The 24555-nt window shown below is 44.4% G+C and overlaps 1 protein-coding gene and 1 long non-coding RNA gene across 5 annotated transcripts in view; both read left to right on the forward strand.

The window, feature by feature from the left end:
- The window catches only part of LOC125713477 (amyloid beta precursor like protein 2-like), a 42318-nt gene extending 22906 nt beyond the window's left edge, over positions 1–19412 (forward strand). Inside the window, exons 4-18 of one of the 4 annotated variants that reach the window (XM_048984647.1) lie at positions 6300–6412; positions 7474–7706; positions 8080–8288; positions 9059–9226; positions 10392–10522; positions 10617–10691; positions 10810–10968; positions 11285–11413; positions 12503–12602; positions 13280–13453; positions 14525–14560; positions 15359–15441; positions 16408–16485; positions 17157–17312; positions 17700–19412. In XM_048984647.1, the coding sequence (XP_048840604.1) occupies positions 6300–6412; positions 7474–7706; positions 8080–8288; positions 9059–9226; positions 10392–10522; positions 10617–10691; positions 10810–10968; positions 11285–11413; positions 12503–12602; positions 13280–13453; positions 14525–14560; positions 15359–15441; positions 16408–16485; positions 17157–17312; positions 17700–17801 (1946 nt within the window). In that variant the 3' untranslated portion in view covers positions 17802–19412. The remainder of the gene's footprint in view (positions 1–6299; positions 6413–7473; positions 7707–8079; positions 8289–9058; positions 9227–10391; positions 10523–10616; positions 10692–10809; positions 10969–11284; positions 11414–12502; positions 12603–13279; positions 13454–14524; positions 14561–15358; positions 15442–16407; positions 16486–17156; positions 17313–17699) is intronic. The other 3 variants (XM_048984649.1, XM_048984648.1, XM_048984650.1) reach the window with 3 other exon arrangements.
- A 271-nt stretch (positions 19413–19683) lies between these two features.
- Positions 19684–23093, forward strand: LOC125713478 (uncharacterized). Its single transcript, XR_007383603.1, has 3 exons — positions 19684–20430; positions 22199–22405; positions 22763–23093. It is a non-coding gene; the product is annotated as an uncharacterized LOC125713478 (long non-coding RNA).
- The last annotated feature ends 1462 nt before the right edge of the window (positions 23094–24555 follow it).

Consider the following 24555-nt stretch of genomic DNA (forward strand, 5'->3'; position numbering starts at 1 on the left):
ATGGATTAGGATTAACTTTCTCAAGGGTGCACAAGAAAGGCCTTTGTGGTAGCAAGCAAAATTCCTTAAGCATTTTGCAAGTGCCTCGTGAGTTTGTCAATGTGGTGGTGCTGATCTTCCTGAGGGCTCAGAATGGTGCTGCTGCTGTTTCAGCCTTAGGTAATTGCAGAACAACTGAAGGGATAGTTTTCCTATGAAAAACTCAAGGCAGTAAAGCTGTTCTTTACTTGTTTCTCTCCCAAAACTCTGTATGACGTCAGTTAACCGTTTCATTCCTTTCAACAGTCTCTTGACACATCAGTGTAAATTCCTTCTATTGCCTCCTCATGCTTAAAGAAATCCATTGTTCTTGCCCTGCTGGGTAATTTCATAAGATACACAGTGTAAATCTCCTGTGCTCCCTTCTGACCGCGCTCCTCTCCAACTGGCAGTGCAGCCCACTTTATAAGATGAGAGAAGCCATTAGCACCTTCAGTGAGCTGTGAAATGGGCTTGACAGGCCAAGGTTAGAAGTCTGCCGGTTTGTCTGGGAAGGAACTGGGTATTGAACACAGAACCACTGGTATTCGGCTTGGAAACACGAAATCACTGCGTGCTTGGCTGTAAGAAACTTTTGATATCCATAATTGATGTGTTCAGTGCAGAGGGAAAATGAGCAGGGTAAAGACCCGAGTGAGTCTGGTAAGGGCCAGATCATTAGGGCCAGATCAGAGCATCTCCAGAATGGTCCCAGAAAGACTTGTGCGAGTGCACTGATAGTGGCCCAAGGAGGGAGATTCCACAATACACCAACCGTGGGTTGGGCAGCCAAGACTCTGCAATGCAAGATGTGAACAAAGGCGTGCTGTCTGGTGCAAACCAAAGGAAGAATTACCGTGGCACAATTCGCAGGTAATCTTAGTGATGGTTTTGGGAGGAACGTGACGAGACATCAAGCCATGTTGCATATGGGGCTGGGGGTGGAAAGTACTCGGGGGGGCCCAAATAACTGTTGCGTGGTCCTCGGCAATTCCTCTAAGCAGAGAAATATAATCTTCACAAAAATATATTGGATTTCAGTACGTTACATTTAGTAGCCAGGTGTTCCTAATCAAATGCACAAGATTAGTTTATCATCAGGAAGTGTGACTGGCTCTGTAAACACAGCCCAGAGTGCTTTTACAATCTGCCAAGTACCGCGGACATCAGCCACGACCTCAGAGAAGCCATTTGTTGTTGCTCATCAGTCTGGGAAGGCTTGTAAGGTCAACTCCTAACAATTAGAGATTTCCCATTCTGCACTTAGAAAAAGAGTGTTAAATCAAGGAAAACCCAATAGCTACATCAGTGAGCATGTTAAATATTCAAGCTCATGACTGCATAATTAGAAAAACAGTGAACAAGTACAACTGCCATTAAAGGGTAGCCAGGCAAGAATGCCGTCTCTCCAAAGGAACATGCCGGTACAATGTGGGTTTGCAAAATTTGCGTATGAATTGATTCATAAAGGTCATAGAACAATATCCTTTGGACCAGTGGACCAAGATGGAGATATTTGGTTTTTAGTGAACACGGCACCATGTACAGTGACCAAACGCAGTGTGCCACCACAAACACTTCACTTTTGGTGGTGGAGGGATAATATTGGCTTGTTTTGCAGCCACATGACTCAAGAAGACTGTGAACTTCACTTTCATACCAAAATATTCTATAGACAAATGTGAGGCCATCTGTCCAACAGTTTAAGCTGGGTCACGCAGTAGGACAATGATCCTACAACTGCAAATCAACAATGGTATGGCTGAAGAAAAAAATTAAGGTGTCGGAATGGCCAAGTCAAAATCAAGATCACAACCCCACTGAGAACCTGTGCGTGAACATCAAACATTAATGAACTGAAGCAATGCTGTAAAAGAACAGTGTCCCAGAATTTCTCAAACAGTGTGAGACACTGACATTCTTATTTTGTAGGACGACTTTCACTATAGCTAATGGAAAATCCTGTTGGCTTACTGGAATCTTTTTCTTTTTTTGCGACTAACAAGGATCCTATCCAATGACAGCCGCATTTGCCTCCTTTTGGATTTCGCGGAAATGTGGACACTGCATTGTCATTAAACAGATTCATTGCTCGCACTGCAACACCCTTATTCAGATGGTGCTTTTCTACAAAATTTTGACTACACGAGTGAGGCACGCTGACTGAGACCGACATGGGAGACGATTACCTACAATCCCGCAGCGAGAGAGAGAGAGAGAGAGAGAAAAAGCATGAGCTCAGTTGTGATTATGTGACACTCGGCAGGCAGAGTATACATAACTCGTATTGCAGGACCTCTCTTTTATCAAGTTAATTTATAAAAAAAATTTGCTCGTCTTGCAAAACACTCGTAAACCAAGTTACTCACAATCCGAGGTTTGACTGTATAACCTCAATAGGTCAATACATTGTCCTTTTTGTTCAGAAAGCAATCCAAAATAAGTATAACTCACTAATATGTAGAACCAACTTTAGCAACAACAACTTGAAGTAAATATTTCACTTAATCCTCCTTCTCCTCTCTCATCTCCCTCACACCATCCATGATTCTTTTCAAGGGTAAAGTGCAGGTTAATTTGTTTTATGTGTATTTACTTTGTATTAATTTTTATATGAATATTTTTGGGTTGTGGGTTGGGTTTGGGTTGTGGAACGAATCATCCAAGTATCCATTATTTCTAATGAGGAAAATTCGCTTTGATATACAAGTGCTTTGGATTACAAGCATGTTTCCGGAACGAATTATGCTCGCAATCTGAGGTTTTACTGTAATTGTTCAGTTGAAGTTAGTGAGGGACGCTCAACTGTCATTTATGCCCTAATAAATACAAGCATATTGTAGGAGTATGTCTGTATAAGTATGCAAGTTTGTATGCAATTGATACATGTTAAAATATGTTGATTCCTATCGCCTTGGTAGTGCTTCCTCTTTTTTTCAAAGAGTTCCCATCCGTATTACTTTTATCTCTTTGCCCCTTTTTCTTTCACTCTCCCCTTCCCGCCCCAGGGACTGGCATCTTAAATAAAGCAGCACTTCAATCCAGCCCCCACCTATCTGGCATTTTTTGAAAAATGTATTTAATTTCGACAGGGGTGAGCTTTCTCCCGTTTTATTGCGTTTTATTGCACTTTTGACTGCAGCTGTGTGAAGTGAAGTGGCCTGGCCTCTTCTCTTTGTTTACGTTTCGTTGAGTGGGCAGAAAAAAGCTAATTTCTGTATTTGGGAAAATGACGTATTTCTGTATGCGGGTGATCTGATTACTCGCAATGCGTTAATCAGAGATTAAATGCTAAAGACCCAAGCAAGTATTCGATCCATGAGAATTCTGTCTATCTGACCTAATTTTCCAAGATGACCTGATGCCAGAGATGTGGCAGAAGAGAGGGCCAGCAGAGGGGGGGGTGCCTTGGCAGTAAAGTAAGCAGTGCGGTAATTGAGAATGTTTCCACTAGGGGGGAGAGAGATGGGTCTGGTGGGAAGTGGACCTCACTGGATGTGGGGCAAAGTATAGCATATGATTTTATTAGTTTTTTATTTTTTTTTCCCCCCATTCTCCTCTTCCCAGTGGTGCATATTAAAACTGTGGTGTACTGGAGCAGGAAAGAGGGCTGACATTGAGTGTCTCTTCTCCTGCTGTACTTGTTCCTGTTAGGTACGTATCCCAAGCGGTGCAAAAGCTCTCACGGTTGCAGGCTCCTTGAGGATGGCCATAAAAGCAGATAAATATTTGACACCCTTTGCCACAACTGTCACTGGTAGAAGAGGCAGATTTATTTATTTATTTAGCCAGTGGCCTCTTTAATTGCATCGGGATTCGCCAGTTATCTCAGAGGGATTTCTGCTAGTTGCGTCAGTCAATATTAACAGGAACTGTCAAGATGTTTATTGAGCGTTCCGCATGCAGTCGATTTCTTGCAGATGACTAAATCTTTCATAAATGCATTTTGTTACATAAGTGATAAACAAACCATATGAGAAGTAAAGTGTAGGGAAGGTTTTGAAATGTAACCCCATTCTTAAATCTTTTCTTATTTGAATGCATTGTGGCCTTGTTGGACAGCAGTGCGCTAATAGTTTGATCAGGTGCACTAAAACGCATTTTAATTACGCAAACGTCCATTAGTCTGTTTGTTTTTTATTATTAAAATGGGAAGAATAAAATATGAGGTCTGAAAGTCATCCCATTGGCTGCATTTCGCTGCATTTTAATGGGTGTAGTTAAATTTAGCCAATCGGGTTTTTTTATTTTTTTTGTGTGTGTTGGAATAATATTGCATAGGCCAAACAGCAGGTGGCTAGTGGTAAAACAGCACGAATGCCTCAACCCATTACCTTCTCTGGATGTGGTACGTAGCAATGACCCTGCCCCACAGTCAGGGGGCGCATGTGGATCATGTCCCAGAAAGTTTTATTTCCGGCATGAAACGTTGCGCGTCGATTTTGGAATGTTGTGGATGTACGCCCATGTCAGAGGAACACGCGGGGGGACTGCTCGCGCATGCGCCAGGGGCAGCAGATTACAGTCCTAGTCTGGCTCCCCGTCTCTGCCATCCATTTCCTAATGCCGCCCAGTGTCCTTGTCAGGTGCTGGTGGATTATGTTGGAGATTATATGCTAGGGCCCGTGTGTGCGAAGCGAGGCTCAGGAAGCTTTTTCACAGCTATACCAAATGGGCTAAGAGATTAAAATGAAACTTTGAGAAGTAGAAAATTCTTATTTTCAATGACTGGTTGTCCTAGTTTGACTAGGATTCCTAGCTTCAACCTGTCCACCTGCCGCCCTGGGAGAATCCCTTAATCCTGTGACACCAGCCACACACTTGCTCTGTCCGAGTCTAGGATTCTCTGCCTTTTTCTCTTGGCCGTGAGCTGCGGTGACTTGGAGGGCAGGCAGACATGTTTCAAAATAGCAAAAAGAAAGCTGACATATCTCTGGATGCCGTTCAGGGAGGGCTGATGGTTCTTGTTAAAACAAATTTGGAGCAATTGTGTCCAAGGAAGTCTTTTTTTTCCCAGTGTTCATTTCCAGCAGCGGCGCTATCTGTTGGCAGTGATGCACATTTGTTTGGAAACGCTAATTGAGTAATCACTGTGTCTCCATTTGCTGTCTCTTTGATTGTATACACTGTTTGTCTCTTCTGCTTTTTCTTATGTACATTTATTTATCAAATAGGCTGAACCCTCTGGGGTCTAGGGGTAGGGAACACACTCACTGACTGGGGCATGGTTACACATTTCATTCAATAGCATAAACTTAATTCATGGCAAATTATTTCTTATTTGTTTTGGTATTAAACTCATCTTAATCTTAGTGTACTTTGTAAATATGAGATTTATGTGAAGGTTGTAATTTGACATCAAAGTATAGACATTGCAAAATGCAGTTTAGAACACTTGCAGAAAGATTTATAAAAGTACATTATTTAGCAATGGTGGAAGTTTGTTTTGATCCCACATATCTGATTGCCAAAGTCTTGGCTGCATGAAGACGACTAAATGGTGTAGGTGCAACATTCACTCATTACTATTTCTGGCTCCTTTCATTGAATCTGTAGCAACTTTCATGTGTGTCTATGAGCCATTCCCACCTGGCCACATCCCCCCCCCCCCCCCCTTTATGGCGCTGATGGGGATGTATCTGGATCGCGTTTCACCATTGCATTGTTCATCAAATTACCATGCGATTGCAATTAGAACACGCCGTAATGCGACTATAATGCGAATAGCGATCTTCAGGTGAGGGCGGCACTACACAGCCCCAAGGCAGGTAAAACAAAGTAAGGTGGCATGGTTTCATTTTTGCCGATTTTAACCTAATTTTAAAAACTTTAATACTTCCGACAATGGACGTTTTGAAAAGACGACAGATTACAGATTTAGTCAGCGTTTTTTTTTTTTTTTGTTTTTTTTTTTCATGTTTCTGTAAGATTTGAGCGAGTTATGAACTGAAATACACCAGAAAGATACGCTGCATCACCGATGATACCGCCGACCCCAGAGGGCTAAGGGTGTCTCTCAGGGACCCAGTGATGCAATCGTGGGAGTTGAACCAGTAACTTTCTGAATATGGAGTCCAAACCCTAACCCATCCTCCCTCCTCCACTCCTGTACTCCTGTTTCACTTAATCGGTAGCAAACACTAGTCTTCAACAAAATGCCCCCAGCCCCCACCTGCCCCCTACCCATTCCTGCTTGCCTTTGGTTCCATATCCTCTCCTGTGATTTATATACACTGGTCTGGGCTCCAGGTCTCAGCTGGCCTGCTCCTGCTTCCTTTCAGTGGGCGAGTTTGTGAGCGACGTCTTGCTGGTACCAGAGAAGTGCCGATTCTTCCACAAGGAAGGCATGGATGTCTGTGTGAGCCATCAGCAGTGGCACGGAGTCTCCAAAGAGGTAAGGCTCTGATTCAGACACGTCACACGTTCTGTTAGGTCTCCAATTCCATGGTTACCGTTAATTAGCATGGAAAGGCGTCCGTGATCATTTTCCCATTTTTATTTATCTCACAAGGGTGCTATTGGACATTTTTACTAATGGTTATTTGACTGATTTTATTTGGCATATAACATTTTTTCTTGCCTTTTCTAGTTTCTAGACATTTCTTCCACAGATTTCCGTGATTCACATCGGTGTACCACAAAATGTCTCTTGGCGTGTCACGAAACTCACCTCCAGGCCCGATAGACCTAGCAATCTAATTAAGGCCCCACTATTAAAAATGCTCGACTACGTTGGAAAATGTCTGTACCCTATAAAAACCCTCTTCCCGCAGTTGCTACGTGACATTTTGGCAGCTATGGTCTTGCCTTTCCCAGCCGCCGTGACAGAGTTGTCCGGGACTAGTCCTGTGTGTTGACGCCATAGGCAAGATTCTGCTGAAAACAAGTTTTGACAGTTCGTTTATATTGAAAATATTTCAGTAGCACGGAGTATCTGGCTGCTAACTAGCTAGTTTGTGTCTTTGAAAAGTAGTGAAATATTAATACAAATGTAAATATCTAACATCATAGAATGCAGCCAGAGGTATTTTTTCTGATTTAAAAAAAAATATAATAATAATAAATTCTCCTCTCTTCACTTGCACCCCCTAATCAAATTGCACCCTGGGCCTGTAGGGCAGGCAGGCCCTGCAGTTGTCGTTATTTCAGTTCTGAAAAAGCCGTATCGGGATGCAAACTATTCTGCTATAAACCTACCAGCTGAACTAAAATTACCATCACAAAGAATAAATTTGGGAACATTGCTGGTAGGTGTCAGAGAAAGACGTGACGCTCTCCGCACGTTAACGCCTGCTGAGTTACGAATTAGTCTCAATCAGCAAAAGTTTGGGGAACACCTTCTAGATACCAATGCCCCAAGGAGAAACGGGGAGATTGGGGAGTGAATGCTTAATAGTGTGTGAATGTCGGTATTCCTGACCACCCACCCCTCCCCCCCATCTTTCCGCCATTCAGGCTTGCGCCAAGAGCGGCATGGTCCTGCATAGCTACGGCATGTTGCTCCCCTGCGGCGTCGACAAATTCCACGGCACGGAGTACGTGTGCTGCCCCCCCTCCCACGTCGAGAGGCCCGGCCAACAGCCGCAGCCCTCTCAAGAGGAGGAAGACGAGGAGGGCAACAAGGATGACGATGAAGAGGACCTGATGGAGCTGGACGAGGATGAGGACGAAGATGAAGACGAGGAGAGGTGAGCTTAGGTCAACCCGCAGTTGTTCAAGCAGATTGTAAAAATGTCTGCGGCTCGAAATTGTAATTCCTTATGTTCCAGTGACTTAATTAGTCTGCTAGGTTACTGGCTTTTTTAAAAAAAATATATATATTTTTTTTTACATTTGCCCAGTGTTGAGTCTAATCAGAGTGAGAAATGAGCAGCTTCACCGGAGCATAAAACACAAACCGCGTTCACTCTAATGAAGGGAAGGGGTGACATTGTACCAAATTGGCTATCAAAACAATCGAGCCAGACTGAATAATGATGTATGTTACACCCAAAGCTGTGCATGCTGTTACACTAGAATGCTCTGTCTTTTTTTTTTATTATTATTTTTTCCCATTCCCAGTGAGGCCCCAGCTCAGGAGCAACCAACTCGGAAGATCGAGGTCGTAGAGGAAGTGGAGGACGACGAAGATGAGGGAGACGAAGAGGAGGAAGCAGAGGAGGAAGAGACGGACTACGCAGACTACGAGGGAGACAACGAAGAGGAGACTGAGTCGAAGGAAAAGAACAGAGGGAGCCGACCCGCTGACTCATCTCTGCAGGAGGTCAAAGGTCAGTGTCACGTTCGGCCTCATTTCGTCCCTGCATGTGCCCATGTGTCATTCTGTAATGCACCCACATCATAAACATTCAGTCATTCAATTTCAGCTTATTTTGCTCCATGTTTTAAAGGGGAATTCCTGCAAAATGTAATGATTCTATGCGTCAGTTTTTCAGTATTGAAATCAGCATAAAATAGCGCTTCTGGCCTTTTTATTGTAAGTAGTAAGTTAGCACAGTTTTATGTTTTATTTCCTGGTGTGCGAATGACAATACGTGCTTGGTAATCGCACACAATAGGCAGTGAGAATTCTGCCACTGTGGACGGCCCCTTACCTTTTATTGCACTGAGGGTGATGACAAACCAAACATGGGAAGTCAGTTTAGCACCAACATGAAATGAATCAGAACAAACATTACTGGCACAACTGGAAGCACATTTATTTTAGTCATAACATACTTCTGATAGAAACGCAAATGGAAATGCTAGTTATCCCTCTGCCTATTTCCGTTTACGATGCATGTAATAGTTTGCTGTGGATGTGTATTATCATCTGGTGAATAATAAAATGAATTTTATTTTTGGTTGAGGTTTTCCTTTAAGAATTGATTTTTGTATCACTATTCATGAATCTCTGTGTAGGAATACCTCCAATGACCGTTTTATATTCAGCAGTGTGGGGCGTAGTCAGTCAAACAGAGAGGCTATTGGTCAGTCAGGTACTTGCTGGCTCTCTGTCGCCCCCGAGTGGCGGGATGCTCTAACCGCTGTCCCCTGGCAGCCGTGTGCTCCCTCCCTGCCGAGACGGGGCCGTGCCGCGCCTCCATGCCACGCTGGCACTTCGACTTGAGTCGGAAGAGATGCGTGCGCTTTGTGTACGGGGGCTGTGCTGGCAACCGGAACAATTTCGACTCTGAGGAGTACTGCATGGAGGTCTGCAGGCTGATGAGTAAGTCACACGCACCTGTGCTCTCTCACACAAACGTACAGTATCATTTGGCCCATCCGAATGACCCAAACAACCAATCAGCATACAGCCCCATCACAACCTCTTATACACATGCATACAGAATCCCCGCCCCCCAAACTAGAGGCTACACTCCCATTCGTTCTAGCTGTGTGTCAGCCCCCACACTCGGTCACACCTCACACTCAATCAGCACTGCAGCACTGTCCGTCACGTCTGCCTGCTTCCCGCTGAAGTCTCAGATCCTCCAGTTCAGTCTTTTGCTGTCAATCCTTTCAGCTTGTCTGTGTGTTTGTCTGCAAAAAGGCAACAGAGATTTGAGATGTTTATAAGATTGTACCGTTTCCTGTGCAGGCTTGTGAGCTCCTTGCGAAGTGGTCTTTATGAAAATCTTTTTATACCAATATATTAAAATCCTCAAATTTTCAAAGTTTTATCATGTGCACAGCGCAGTAAAATTACATACATGTATCCTTCAGACTAGACGGATCAGAATACAAGAACGACAGATGATGATGCATAACACCACTGCAATGCAAAAATCCGCATTCTCATTCAAAAAAGTTTTTTTATTTAGGAAGGGAGGGGTATGAAGTCAGGTTAGTAGCAGCAGAAATTTATTGTACTGCATGATCTTAGTACCTCTTGAAGTTGAGGACATTTTTTGGGCAGCAGTATTTTAACGTAATCATTCTCATTCCTGTAGTCATACCAGCCATGTCAGTATCAGCTTAGCAGCCTCATTCTCCATTATTCCACTTCAAACTGAACATCTCTCATACCTGATTTGCTGCCTATCTGGTGCGAGTGTGGGCCAGCAGTACTAGACAGCCGCCCCTTTCTGGATTCCCCCTGCCCTCGAACGCCCGCTAGTGCGCGGACCTGCCCACTGCCGACGGGGCTCCTCGGCCTCCTGAGCCCGTTTGCAGGCGACGGGAAGCTAATTGGAGGATAAAGGTGACGGGCGTGAGACTGCCGGTCGTCCCGATTTAACGGCCTCGGTTCTGAACGCTCCTCTGCTCCTCTGCTCCTCTGCTCCTCTCGCACGGCTTTTTCCTCCCTCCCCTGTTTCTCGCGTATGTGTCTGCCAGTTCGGCCCGGCCTGGCCTAATTGCTGACTGCTTCTTTCTCCTCGGACACCCCGCAGTCCCGCCCACCCCTCAGCCCACCGACGAGGTGGATGTGTATTTCGAGACGCCGGCGGACGACAAGGAGCACAGCCGCTTCCAGAGGGCCAAGGAGCAGCTGGAGATCCGGCACCGCAACCGCATGGAGAGGGTGGGCAGACGTCTGGGTCCCTCCGAGCCTGTATCTCCGTGCCTCGCAATTTAGACTGATGCTTCTCCATGTCTGACTCTTTCTGGGCATGTAGCTAAGGAAGGAATGGGAGGACGCTGAACTGCAAGCCAAGAATCTTCCCAAGACGGAGAGGCAAACTCTGCTCCAGGTAGTGTGTCGGCTCGGGTGCCCCCAGTCCACCTGCGCCCGAGTGTCTCACCTGCGTGTCGACCAGGTGGCCCCGCGAAACACCAAAGCACCTGCTGCCTTTGTGCTCCGACCCACAGCACTTCCAAGCCATGGTGGAGTCCCTGGAGGAGGAAGCAGCCAGTGAGAAGCAGCAGCTGGTGGAGACCCACCTGGCTCGGGTGGAGGCCATGCTGAATGACAGGCGCCGCATCGCACTGGAAAACTACCTGGCTTTTCTGCAAGCCGACCCCCCCAGGGTGAGGGCCTGAAGCTCACGTCCACCGTCACGAAATCATTGACGCTAACTGGAAATGTCACCTTGAGGGGCCAATCACCTCCCTTATGTATATAGGGGCTGCTGTAAAGTGGGCCCTGATGGAAGAAGTCCACTGTAGTGGCATTTATCAGTGCTCATATTTTCACTCTGTTTGGCAAAAATGGCCGTTTTTACTATGAAGGGTTGCTTTGTTATTCCTAGATCGTTGTTTGGGGGACTAATAGCTCCCATCTTTTAGGGATGGTAAATGAACGCAGTTAAAATATGCGGCCTGTTTGACCCGAGTCTCTCCACAGCCCCATCGCATCCTTCAGGCCCTCCGGAGGTACGTCCGGGCCGAGAATAAAGACCGCCAGCACACCATCCGCCACTACCAGCATGTCCTCGCCGTCGACCCCGACAAGGCTGCCCAGATGAAGTCCCAGGTCGGCCCCTCCGCCTGCGCCTCTGCTGCCCTGCCTCTCCGCTGCATGGTGGTTGGATGACGCAAACAATCGTGGGAGTTCTAGGGCAGGCTTGGAAGTTTGCCTTAGATGAGCAGAGTGGGGCTATAAAAATCGAGATGGCCAAGTCAGTGTATGCAGCTGGCATGAGACTGTTAGCGTAGGAAGTTCAGAAGACATTCACTGATTGGCTGGCTGGGACTCCTCTGCTGACAGAATGCTCCTGTTCTGCTAAACACCGAAGGCTTTAAGTTCTCCACCAGGCTGAGTCACGAGTAGCTAGCAGGAATGCATTCGACGCCTGAATGTTGGCATCTCCTCGCACTGAATACATTTCCTTTCCTTTCACTTGGTTCACACGTGTTCGTAAGTCCTTGTCAGGCGGCGCTCTGCTTGTCCAAACACTCCTGCTTTGTGAAATTGGCATGTAAAATGCCCCCCAGTTCATATCTCTGTCGTCTCGCAGGTGTTCAGGATAATTCAGGCTTGTTTGGCTGGAGGGAAGTGGCAGGTGGTGATCTAATCTTCAAGGCTTGATTTCAGGGTGGGTGGATGGGTGGGGGGGGGGCAGTTTAACGTTCTTCCACGTTCGGCGTGATTCATCACCTGCTGCTGTGAGATACCATCACCATGCAAACAGATGTTTTCCGAGTTTTTGAAAGCTTAAGCGGTCTGTGACCTCACCACAGAAGCTGTAACGCGTAGAAGTGCCCAGAGTGTGTTTGTGCAGCTGGAATCCATAGTTTACATATAATCTGCTGCTTATGCATTCTACATGGGCTGAGACATTCTTGGATATGACTTCTGAGAAAACACCTTAATGCAAAAATACGCCCTGTCATCCATGGAGCTGCCGGGTAGCTGGGATACACAGGAACAGCTTCTTCGCTTTTACGGTCTCATTTGTCAAGAAATTAAATTGCATTTTAGTGCTTTTAAGTGCATTTAATAAAATGTTAAATAGAAGTGCTGCATACTGTGCTGTTTATGGGGTCTCTAGTGCCCCCTGCAGTTGGTTCATCAGTACTGCTCTTGTTTTGTTCATACTCCTGTCAACATCTCTTTTTGCAGGTGATGACCCACTTGCACGTGATTGAGGAGAGAATGAACCAGAGCTTGTCACTGCTGTACAAGGTCCCGTATGTGGCTGAGGAGATCCAGGATGAAATCGGTGAGTGCATTTATAACAGGAGGGGGGGGGGGGGGTGAAACAATCAGTTCGTTATGATGTATTTTACAGGCAGTAGACTTGCAGATCATGCAGCGATATAGTCCTGTTCTCTTCATGTGGGGATGCCTGTAAAAATTCAGGCCTACATAACTGGTCTAAGTAGTTTAATTCTGCTGGTACATTTTAAGAAGTGCTTCTATGTGATTATACCTAAATTTGTAGTCAGGCTTGTATGTTCCTGTAGCACTGCATGTTAGTAACGGCAGTATTGCTGACGCCAAAGGAAATTTATTATGTAGCTGAGGCAGTAAGTCAAGTGGCTCATTACGTCTCTCGTCTTGTGTTTTGGGCATCACTTTTCAGTGCCTCCCCTCATGCATTCAGGAATGGCCTCCAGTAGGTCTGTTGTAACGTTCCACCGCCAACCTCACAAAAGCTGCGTTTTAGGTGCTTTTGTCCTCCCTGTTCTTTAACTTATTTTCCACAAACTGCATATCAGTGCTGATTAAAGAGAGCTTGAGTGACAGAACTGGGTCGAAGCGTTGTTTGTGTGCCTGGCGGTCGGGAGACCTGCAGATCTCTGGAGGGCAGCCACCCATATGTGCCTGACGCCGTAGGTGGAGAAAGCAGCATCTTTTCATTGATAACTTGTGCATCTTGGTCCCACTCTTGCGTAGATGAGCTCCTACAGGAGCAGAAGGCAGACATGGACCAGTTCCTGTCCTCTATCTCCGAGTCCCAGCCCGATGTGACGGTGTCTTCCGAGGTGACTGTGGCTCGGGCCGGCTCGGAAGGAGAACCTTACCGTCCCTTCCAGGTCGACACGCTGGGTTCTCGGCAGGTGATCGAGGGTGAGTGATATCCAGCGTGTGCGTCGGGGCCAGGGGGGCATTCTGAGTGGCCCAAAGCAAGGACTGAAGACAACCTGAGTCTCCCTTTTGACCCCCCACTCGCTGTGTGATATTCTGAGCAAATCACTGGAGTGTAAGAGGTCTAGGAGAACTCATGGAGGCATAAATGTCTTTTGTAGTATAGGAGCAGACCATCCAAATGCTTTTGGTCCACAGTCTAGTATGATTTAGTGCAGAGGTATTGCGTCTAGACTGGGGTTCCCCATTTCCAGTCCTGGAGGGCCAGTCTCAGACGTAATAGGTGTGTTTGAGCAGGGAAATCTGCAAACTGTGTTGTAGCCTGGCCATCCAGGACCAGAATTGTGGAACCCTGGTTTAGACTCTGGTTTCTGGTTCTGATGGGTTTCAGACTTGCAGTCAAATTTATTTGATTTAAAAACCTAGTTGGTTCAGTTTGGGAATTGATGAGTTCAGGGTAATGACATGCGTAATATTTGCATGGGCCACCTCTAGCAGTCTTAACCTCTATGTACTCCTGCATCTCCACACTTGCCTGCATAATTTTTCCCCCGCAGTCTCACCTCAGCCCATTGGACCCCTTTTTGAGTCCACCCTTTTGATTCAGAGCTACCTAGCTCTGGTCCTGAAGGTGCACCTTGTACGTGGGCTCATTAGCCAATCGGATCCTTCACAAAAACCTGTTTGTTTTTATTGTAAAAGCGAAAGTGCGGCCCTCTCAGGAAATGACAGGAAGTCATCGGCAGCACCTTTGCGTTTTTTTTTTTTTTGGTGAGAAAATTGGCTGATCCATATCTAATGCGGAAATTGGCTGGAACAAATGTCTGCGTAGACTCTCATAGGAGTTTTTCTTATTTCCCCCCCCACATACAAACAAATTGTTACCCATTTTTACAGGGTGTTTGAATAATATTGGCGTTTCTGCCAAGCCTCACTTGACGATAGGGTGACCTTCCATCCTTTCTGCTTTCCTGAGTTTCCTTTCTCCCTCTTTCCTGCCCTCTCTTTTGAATTATTATTATTATTTTTCTATTTCGCTGTCCCAATGGCTAGGTCCACTTCCCGATTCCCCACGCGCCATCAAGAAAGGTTGGTGTTTCTGCTCTTCCTGTCACTCTCCTCCCACATCTGCTCCCAAGGCCTCCCCTCCCTCCCTTCGGAGAGCCTTCCTTCCATTGCTAGTTTCCCTGTCATTTCCACCCCTCTGCACCCGCCTCACTTCAGTGTGTTCTTTTGGTCCATTTCTTCCCTCTCAAGCCTTTGTGTTTATTGATCAGAACCACAGAGCAGATCGTCCCAGTCGCTTCCTGTGTTTCCCATCCAGTCTCACTGTAATGTGCCGTCTGGCAGTGAGAGCAGTTCTGTCAGTCGACTCGTATGTAAACGTCAGGATTTAATCTGAAGCAGTGATTTAGCTTTATTGATTTATTGTTTCTGTTGATATCTATATTTCCACTTCTGTCATCTCACATGCACGTCTTCATGTGATCATGACAACATTATGCAACATCACCCGTCAATCTTCAGTGTATCAATTTTGTACTGGATCTGTAGGTTCTGACCACGATGACGAGTCCATGATTTTGAATCGCGATCATCCACCTGTTTTCTGTTGTATTTAAACTGCGTAAATAAAAGCAGGTGAAACTATGTACAAGACAGGAGTACAAATTTTAGAATTTAGAGTTAACTTCCAGAGTTTGCACTTGTGATATAAATGTAATAGTCGCTGACTACTTCGATTCCCTCACTTCCCCAAGAGTCACGTTGTGTGTAGAGTGTCAGAAAAATCACAAGTGCAGCGCATGGCCTTTGTGCTGATAAAGGCCTGACGGGGTGGCATGACGTCCATCCAGCATGTCCTTACTGGGTTTGTGGCTTTCGCAGGGTCAGGGATCTCGGGCCTCGACGGGCTGATCGGTGCCGAGGAGAGAGTCATTAACAGCAAGGGGAAGATGAACGAGGACGTGGTAAGCGCCTCGCTCCCAGACCCGAGTGCTCCAAAGGGTCCCACCCCACACGCGGGTCGAGTGACAGCTTCAGTAACCAGCCCCCCAGCTTCCGGCTCCTCTCTAATGCCGCTCCCAGGACCGATGGTTGCTAATTTTTGTCAAAACTGTTGCTCCAGTATTTGGTTGGTTGATTGCTTGCTTGCTTGTTTTTGTTTTGGTTGGTTGGTTGTTTTTATTTATTTCCCCCCCGAAAAATGTTTTATGAATCAAGTTCAGTATCAAACCACATACTTGCTGCATGCTGCCTGAGATCAAGCATGGGAACGCTCGTTAATGTGCCGCCCTTGGATGTTATCTTTTTTCTTTTTTTTTCTCCCCACATCTCCTGGTGTGTGTTTTATCTGTCCACGAGAATCCACAAGAAGGGGAGCCACATTCTGTTATTTGTCCTGTTATACTATAGTTTAGTGAAGTGTCCCTTTTCACCACCAGCTGACTCATGGTCACTGTTTTACTCTGATTCCAAAGCACAGAGGTAGCTTTCTTCCACCCTAAGCGTAGTGATGCTCTTTTTAGCTACATTAGTTGGTTGGTATATTTGTTTATTTTTAATAATGTTCTTTATATGTTTGTTTTAAACAATTACGTGTATGGAAGCAATATAGTACATGTGCTGCTTCATGTTCCTGTGCCCTGTGCACCTTCCCATCATTCCCAGTGTTGCGTATATTCGCTAAGTCATCGGTGCCCTTTGACAGTCCTCGCGCTTCCTTAAAAGAACGCACGGAACGTGGTATCGCTCTGCTGTAGGACGACCAAGAAAAGTCTGTGGACATTGCTGAAGCAAGCACTACGAATTGCGAGGAGCAGAAGCTGCAGTTCTCGCTCGATACATCATCCTCCCGCCTGCACCCCTGTAAACGTGTGCCTAAGCGTGCGAGGTCTCAGAGAGTGTAACGTGGGCCTGCCTGTCTGTGTTGACAGGTGATTGATGAGTCTCTGGATGTTAAAGAGGTGATTTACAGTGCAGAGAGAGTCAACAGTGTGCATGATGATGAGCTGGTGAGTACAGCGCCCCCCCAGGCGGCAGCCTGAGGAAGTGTGGCTTGGGCTTGGAGACGTCGGGGTGGAGGATAATCATAGCTAGTAGAATATGAATTATTAAAATTTAATTCCCACTTCTCCGCTTTAGACTTAGAGCTTGGTTGGATTTGGTCAGATTCTCACTGCATGTATGCACGTTTTGTTTCATCGCCTGTCATTGTGTTCTTGCATATCTAGGTATCTAATTAATGAAGACATCCCAACGGCTGTTTTGTAATTCTCATGTCTTCTGCCAAAGGAAAAATGGTCCTATATGAGCAATTTTAATTGTTGGCTTATCTAAATCATGTAAGCAGTAGGGTTAGGTACCTGTACTATATGCAGTGCACATTGTCATCAGTGATTTACTTTGAATAGCAATGATTCTGTCTTGCTGTTCTGTTGTACCTGCACTTTCCTGTTTTTCTCCTTGGCAAGTTAATATCCTGGGCATTTTGCACAGGGTTTAGCTTCTGCTGCCTTTTTTCATTCCCATCTATGTCCGTCCGTCTTGGTCTCCTTTTCTTTCCATCCTGTATCTTTGGCTACACTTAGTACATGTCTGTCTCCCTCCTCTCTTGAATACTATGAAACGAAGGCTATCGGCCGTGATTCTCTTATTGTCACTCATTTATCGCTCTCTACAATAGGAATCATACCGGCCCCTGGGGGAGGAGTTTAGCTTTGGGAGCAGTGCTCTGATTGGTCTGCTGGTAATTGTTGTGGCCATAGCGACAGTGATTGTGATCAGCCTCGTCATGCTACGGAAGAGGCAGTATGGCACCATCAGTCATGGTATCGTGGAGGTGAGTTCACACTGTTTGCTATAAGCTTTACAATTTGTCTAAAAAGCAAATCAGTAATTGTACAGATACTTGGAAATTAACAAGAAAAGTGAAATCTAATAGATTTATGTTGATCCCAACTGTTAGTTTTTGTAAACCACAAGTACTCAGCTTCCAAACTTGCACAATACTATACAGAATATCAGCGAGCATCATCACCTGCATTGACTGTTAATTGATAAAATTAAGTTGGTAATGGCGCGAATAGACCATAAGCCAGAGCAACATTCTAGAAGCTTAACATGATGTTCTAGCAGTTCAGTGAAATTAGGATATGTCATGCATGACTGTCGATTTTCTGTAAATGTCTTTGGCTACTGCGGTCTGATACTGTCTTGTCTGACCCAGATTGATCCCATGCTGAGCCCAGAGGAGCGCCACCTGAGTAAGATGCAGAACCACGGCTATGAGAACCCCACCTACAAATACCTGGAGCAGATGCAGATCTAGCTCAGGGGGCGCTGTGGAGCAGAGAAAAGAGCAGTCGAGGGCAAACATACCACTAAACAATAACAATACTGTCCAAAAAATATTCTTCCAACATGACAATTGCGAATCGTGTCACATTATAAACCTTTATAATAAAATCTTTAAGTAATGCTACTATGGTTTTATTGTAGAACAGGTTACTTTTGTCCTCCCCCCTCTAAAAAGGCAGCGTAACAATTTAAAACTCCTGCGGAATGTGATTTGACAAATTATTCAACAGTGAATGTTTCCAGAATAAGGAAAATTACTCCACTTGGATTCATTCGGCATGTAGGGGTTTTTAAATTGCCAGACCAAGTGTGCAATTGGTTCACATCAACTAAATGTAATTTAATAAGTTGTTTAAAATTGTCAAAATGTCTAAACCTAGATTCTAAGGTTTTTTTTTTTCTTTTCATTTTAATAGATTGCTTGTATATGAAGGTTCTTTTTACTGATTTTAATGTATAGTGAAACAAAAAGGGTTTTATTTTTTCCATTCTTTGCTATTAACTACAAACTAATGTATTTCTTAATACAAATAGGTGTTACTTCATTCCTCCTTTCCCCCTCACTAAAAGCTGATGTGTAGGATGTGATGGTATCGATAGGAACACCTCGGGGTGCGTGTGTGTGTGCGCGTGTGTGCGCGTGTGTGTGTGTGTGTGTGTGTGTGTGCGTGCGCACACACACGCGCGCGAGTTCATGGGGCCACACAGCCCTCCAACCTCAAACTCCCTTACCAAGCACAGGCAAACGGAAGCCCTGTGATATCACTCCATTTCCTATTCCGTTTGGATGGTCACAGTGGCGTCTCCCTCGAATTGCCAATTGCTCAGTTTCAGTGAAACTGATTCATAAGGACCCCGGAATAGAAGAAAACGAGGGACGTTCTCGATTTAAAAGACATTTTCTGGCCTGACAGTCTTGTGTGAATATATCAGTGTCAACGCAGCAGCAGCCATAACATTTTCAGTTCTGGTGAAAGAACGGCAAGGAAGAAGCAGCATGGCACTGCATATGTGTCACTTTTAAATTATAAGCTCGTTAATTTCTGTATAATACAGGGCAGAGCTCTAATATATAACAAATAAGACATTTACCGTTGGTTATGTCTGGCAAAGGGTCATTGAGGGCTGGAGGCCTGTACAGACCAACAATCGGGCCCAGACAGCAGGTCTAACAGAGGCACAACCCGTTTCCCATGTAAATGATGCAGAGAGAACTGAATTTCTTTTCACACATAATAATGTCTTTGTATGCCTGTATAGTTGATGTCTCTGTCGTGGCTTTTATGGAAGACAACCTGTGGTGTGCATTGTTCTTCTGACCTATATAAATATATATATATATATTTTCCAGATTTGTTTTCTTTTTGTTTCCTATTTCGGATTCTGTTCCCTTCCCGTGGCAGTACCTCCTACGTATGTGGCTGTCTCACTATGCACCAAAATGGCTTAAAATCTTGTAAGTACCTGCTTAGTTGCAGGAGGAGTAAGAATGATTACAAATATACATACATTTTAAAATAAAGCAAAATTATGTCGATTGCAGAGGTGGGGGGGCGTATCAATAAATTCACTTTCTTCCATAGATGCTGTGAATTTGTGTCGGTCTGTGTTTCATTTTCTGTTGTGTCACACAAACTCCGTACATCTTCCTCTGGTTGGAGATTTCTAATGTTTGAGCCAGTACAGGCTGCACCGTGGATTAAGAACGTCTGATTTGCGGACATAAATTTGGGTTAAATACAATCGTTGATAACTAACACGCACACTGCTTCATGATACCTTTGAGAACATTGAATAAATTCAGCAGTTTATCGGCTCAAAATGCAGTGCAACACCGTATGTGTTTACCTTTATTACACTATTTACTGTATTATTTTTCTGACTTGCCTTCGAATTAAATTTAAAGGCAGACTTAGACAACGGATCTTGTTCAAAATCATTTAAATTGTTGGAAGAAAGATGTTGCATTTTGGTGTTTTAAAATGCAATTTTAGTATTATGTAGAGCTGTTGAATTACAGTCGAACCTCGTTACTACGTACAAGTCGGGATATCAAAAACATGTTCGTTATAAGCATAGAACGTTGTAACCACTTAATGCAAGATGGATGAAAGAACTCACGAAATATCCATGTAAATGATAAAACTTTAATAGAACAGCCCCTTAAATTGACTACAAAACAAACGAACACATTATTACTTGTTAAATAATTCGACAAAGCTCATTTGAATCCTTGAAATTTTCCTTAAATTACTCACGGTTACTTAGTGCCGGCCGGCGATAAACGGCAACGAAAATACACAACGGCTGGTCAAAATGGATTTTTAAAATAAACATTCGCATCCAAATTGGCATTTGGCCTGAAAATATTAATGAAATATTGGTCAAATTAAATCATAAAATCCTTTACTTCCATTATTATTCTGAATTCACAATTACCAGCAAGACCGGTATTTCACAAGGTTTAATAAACAAAGAATACGCACACAACACTTAACAAGCCATTACTACGCAGTCCAGTAACGGTCGGTCAAGGCAACTCATTTAATGTGGGAAGTTACAACGCAATAGACAAATGTGCATTGTCGGGCGAAGATCAGGTAGATACAGGTAGATGTAGCGACACAAGTTGTGGTGGGCGGGGAGAGCGCTGTACGTTGTAACGATGGTTAGTTTTCGTATTTTCTCTAGAAATTTGGATGTTGTATCGAAGTTTACGCTGTAAGGGTGTACGCTGTAAACAATGGCTGCTATTGGAATAATATATAGGCTAAAAACGGGAATTAGAAATCTGTACGTTGAAAAGGTGAAAACGTTGTATCCGGGGTACGTAGTAACGAGGTTCGACTGTATATGTAACTCCACAGGAACTTCTGTTTGTCAAAATAAGTTCTGAATCTAGAGAGTAGCAACGTGAGAGTGCTATATTCACCTAAACCATTTTACAACCCTTTAGTACCAGTCAAAAGTCGAGACATTTTCAGAAATGTACGTAATTACTATATTGTCAGCAAGGAAAGACGTGAGTGCTGTGACAGATGACCCGCCCCCAACAATCCCCCTCCGACCGAAACCCTATAGAGTTGGGATGAGTTGGATCAGAGAGTAAGAGTAAGGTAGCCAACTGGTGCCCAGAACTTGAGGAAACTCCTTCAGGACTGCTGGAGGAAGCATTCCAGGAGGCTACATCTGGAAGCTGGTTCAGAGAATGTCAAGAGTCTCCGGTGCTGTCAAAGCAAAAGGGGGCTATTTTGAAGAATCTGGAATTTGTAAAAGGGTTGCGATGTTGAACAATTTTCTTTGTTGTTGCAGTATTAGACACATATTACTTCATTGCGACAGCATGAAGTAAATAACAGCTACAATACAAACAAAGGTATTTAAAGCAGGTGTGTAGCTGCTACTGTATATGTATGTAAAGCTCTACGTAAAACAGACAATACTGTAAGTCTTAAAGTGTGAAAGTGCAAGTGTGTAGTATCTTAAGAGTATAATGTGTGGAGTGGTACAGGGTTAACAGTTGTGTAAACAACTGTAATAAGTAATGAATACATCAGCAAATATGTATATAATAATGAAATTGTTAGTTTCAGGGTTTTTTTTTTATAGAAAACCTGAAATTACACATCAAACCAACCCTACATAGAATACTGTACACTGAAAATTTTTATGATACAATAGGAGATCACTTATGCATATTTAATATTTCATAATAAACATACATAAAGCTTCTACCTGTTTATCCTGAGCTGGGTGGCTTGTAGCCGATTCCAGACAGCACAAAGTACAAAGTCAGGTTTGGCTGTAGGAGGAAACACACGCACATACACACAAGCAACTAGCATCCTCTACAATCTGATTGGTTATCTCTCTCAACCAATCATTCTTCCTCCTGCCCTGAGGACATTTTTTTTGTAAGAAAAAATCCCACAATCCCATTGCGAGCATCCTGTATGAATTAAGCTGGGAAGAATGGTTCCACTTTTTGTGTTGAGAGTATTAATCTCTATGATACATTTGGGGAAAACAGCATGGGGCAGAATACATACTGTTACTGTTAGCATACTAAAGCTGCTGAAAGTCTGAATGCTGAGCTTTGTAGTCCAGCGGAGGTGTCTGTTTTTTGCTAGCTGGTTCAATGAAGCAGAAATAACACTGAACTTGCAAATATGCCTTTGATAAAAGTGTTCCAGTGCACTTGTACAAAGGGTAAATAAAGCATCATTTCATGTTTGTCCATAACTTTAATTTTTGGATAAATGGTACCTCTAGAGGGTCATATTGGGAAAGTGATTCAAATCACAGCCATAGCAATAGTGGTATGTTTACAGCTTCCTGTTTTTATGAATGATTCCTATGCCCTGACAGGTGGGATTATCGCTATGACAACAGACTGACAGCTGAAGGCCGACTTGGATAAGCAACTGAATTTCCAAAGTACATTACAGAGACAGAACACTTATGCCAGGCATTCTCCTGATGTCTGGAACAGCAAGGCAAGTTGCTGTGTTAGAGCTGACTATTTCCCGGCAAGACCCAATGGAGTGGATAAGGCACCGATACGAGGTTTCACAGGTGAGTTCTGGGGGGCGGGGCTTGCAGGCACTGTGTTTGCTTATCAAGGTAGGCTTCGTAGGCTTTACGGAGCAGCCGATATATGGCCCTCAAACTCCTTGGCATCATCGTAGGAGAACCATTAAGGATATTCCAGAGGGCGTATGGAGGACCTCAAAATGGTTGTGGAGATTTGATTTTTGGACCACAAAAGCTACACATAAACTGGGGTCCAGACAACCCTGGCTGAGTTTCCTGAGAGAGGATGTACGATTCTCAAAAACCTGAAACACCCTATGACCCTTTGTACAATCACTACGTCCAAATACTTCACAAGATGTGTGAATTAACTAATCCAGTACTTTCTGTGCACCTCAGCTTCTTAGATACATGGAGGCCAACGAACCTGAAGATTCCACTGGAATGTCATCAGTGGTGATTGGGAAGTGACTCTTGCTGTGTCTTCAAAATCCACGAAAATCTCTTTTCTTTCATTTCATGTTCAGGGTGAGGTTCGTTGTTGTTACATCAGACCAACAGCCCTATCATCTTGGATCCAGCCCTAATGTAGTTCCCAGTCTTTTAATGTCCACGCCTTGCATCATGCTGGGGTCCAGTGCGAGTGGTGTGTGGAAAGACGGAGATGTTTTTGTGGATCGATACAGGCCACAGCATTTTATTGCTCAATAAATTCAGTTTTTCAATATGAGGTGATGCCAGGAAGGTTGTTACTCTACCACCAATGTTCCACACCCTGCTGAAATACTACCCTGGGGAGAATTAGACTGTATGAGCCCCCCCCCCCCACCTCTTTATCACTTGAAGTTTGGAAGTTCAGGACTTGATTGCATGTGAGGTTTCAAGCCCAGTACCCTCAGTTTGTCCACTAGCTTTTCTTGCACAATAAAGCTGAAGCCTGAGCTGAGCTCAGCGGAGCCAGGAATCACCGCATGGGCAGGTTAGGGTTAGGGTTAGGGTCAGGGTTAGCCGGTTTGCCGGTCCCATAATAATTTACGTAGTGACAAAATCACACTCCGGACTTAACTACATATTTTTTGTATCAGTTTTTAAATAACCTGGGGCATTACTACTACCAAATGAACAAGGAGAAAGAACTTCTCAACAGCACTCTTCCTCCAACTGATCTAACCATGCACACAAATACCTATCAGACAATCGTTTTTACTGTACTGCATTGCTCACTGTGATCAGTGAATGGGGGCGGGGGGGGGGCAGGACCACCTGGAAACAGCAGTGCCACCAGGGTAGATTCAAAGTTGGCAAGAAGAACTAGAGGTCCTGTTGGGAATTTAGAGAGTCTGGACCGATACTGTTAGTCACCGACTTTAGCTGCACCGGCCAGTAGTCCTTCAGACATGACACCTTTGATGTTTCTGAGGGTGACAGTGGACGGTGGACGGAGATGAAAAGATGAAGATATCAGTCAAGATAGAAGACAATGCCCTCATTCTCTCTGCTCAGGCGGTAAGTACAACAAAGTTTTAGTCTCCAACTATCCCATCATGCTCTGCTGTGAGACATACTGTGGGACACAGGAAGAGATGTCATCAGGATCAGCAGCTTTAATAGCTTTCCCCTTGCTGAATCTATTTTCTGGAGCCACGTGTCCTATTCATGGTTATGAGGGCATGTGGAGCCTATGGGCTCCAGGCAGGGAATAAGCCAGGGTGGGGTGCCAACCCATTGTAAAGCCCACTCACACCCGCAGACAATTTGGTAACTGTAATCAAAAACCTGAAAATGCCCAAACTCTTGCATTTCGTTTGGTTAGTGATGGTTAAGGTTAGAGCTGGGTAGGGGGTATGAAAGGTAGGGGTAGGGGTAGAAATCTCTCTACAAGCCACCCAGTTGAAGATACAGAATTAGAAGCTTTATGACTGTTTATTATAAAATATTATTCATGTATAAGTATTCTCTTATTATATCATGAAATTTGTTCTCGATGTACGGTATTCTATGTAGGGTTTGTTCGATTTCTCATTTCAAGTTTTCTATGAAGAAACCACCTGAAACTAGCATCGTCACGTGACTATCGCCACCTTGCGTCTCGTGATCCTCAGCGCGCGAGATGCTGCGTACATTAATGCTTCTCCTCCATTTAAATTAGCATTTTTATACCAAAGAACACAAGCTTTTTTTGTTTGGTTTTT

Source organism: Brienomyrus brachyistius, chromosome 18, assembly GCF_023856365.1.
Source record: "Brienomyrus brachyistius isolate T26 chromosome 18, BBRACH_0.4, whole genome shotgun sequence".
In the NCBI taxonomy this organism is placed as follows: domain Eukaryota; kingdom Metazoa; phylum Chordata; class Actinopteri; order Osteoglossiformes; family Mormyridae; genus Brienomyrus; species Brienomyrus brachyistius.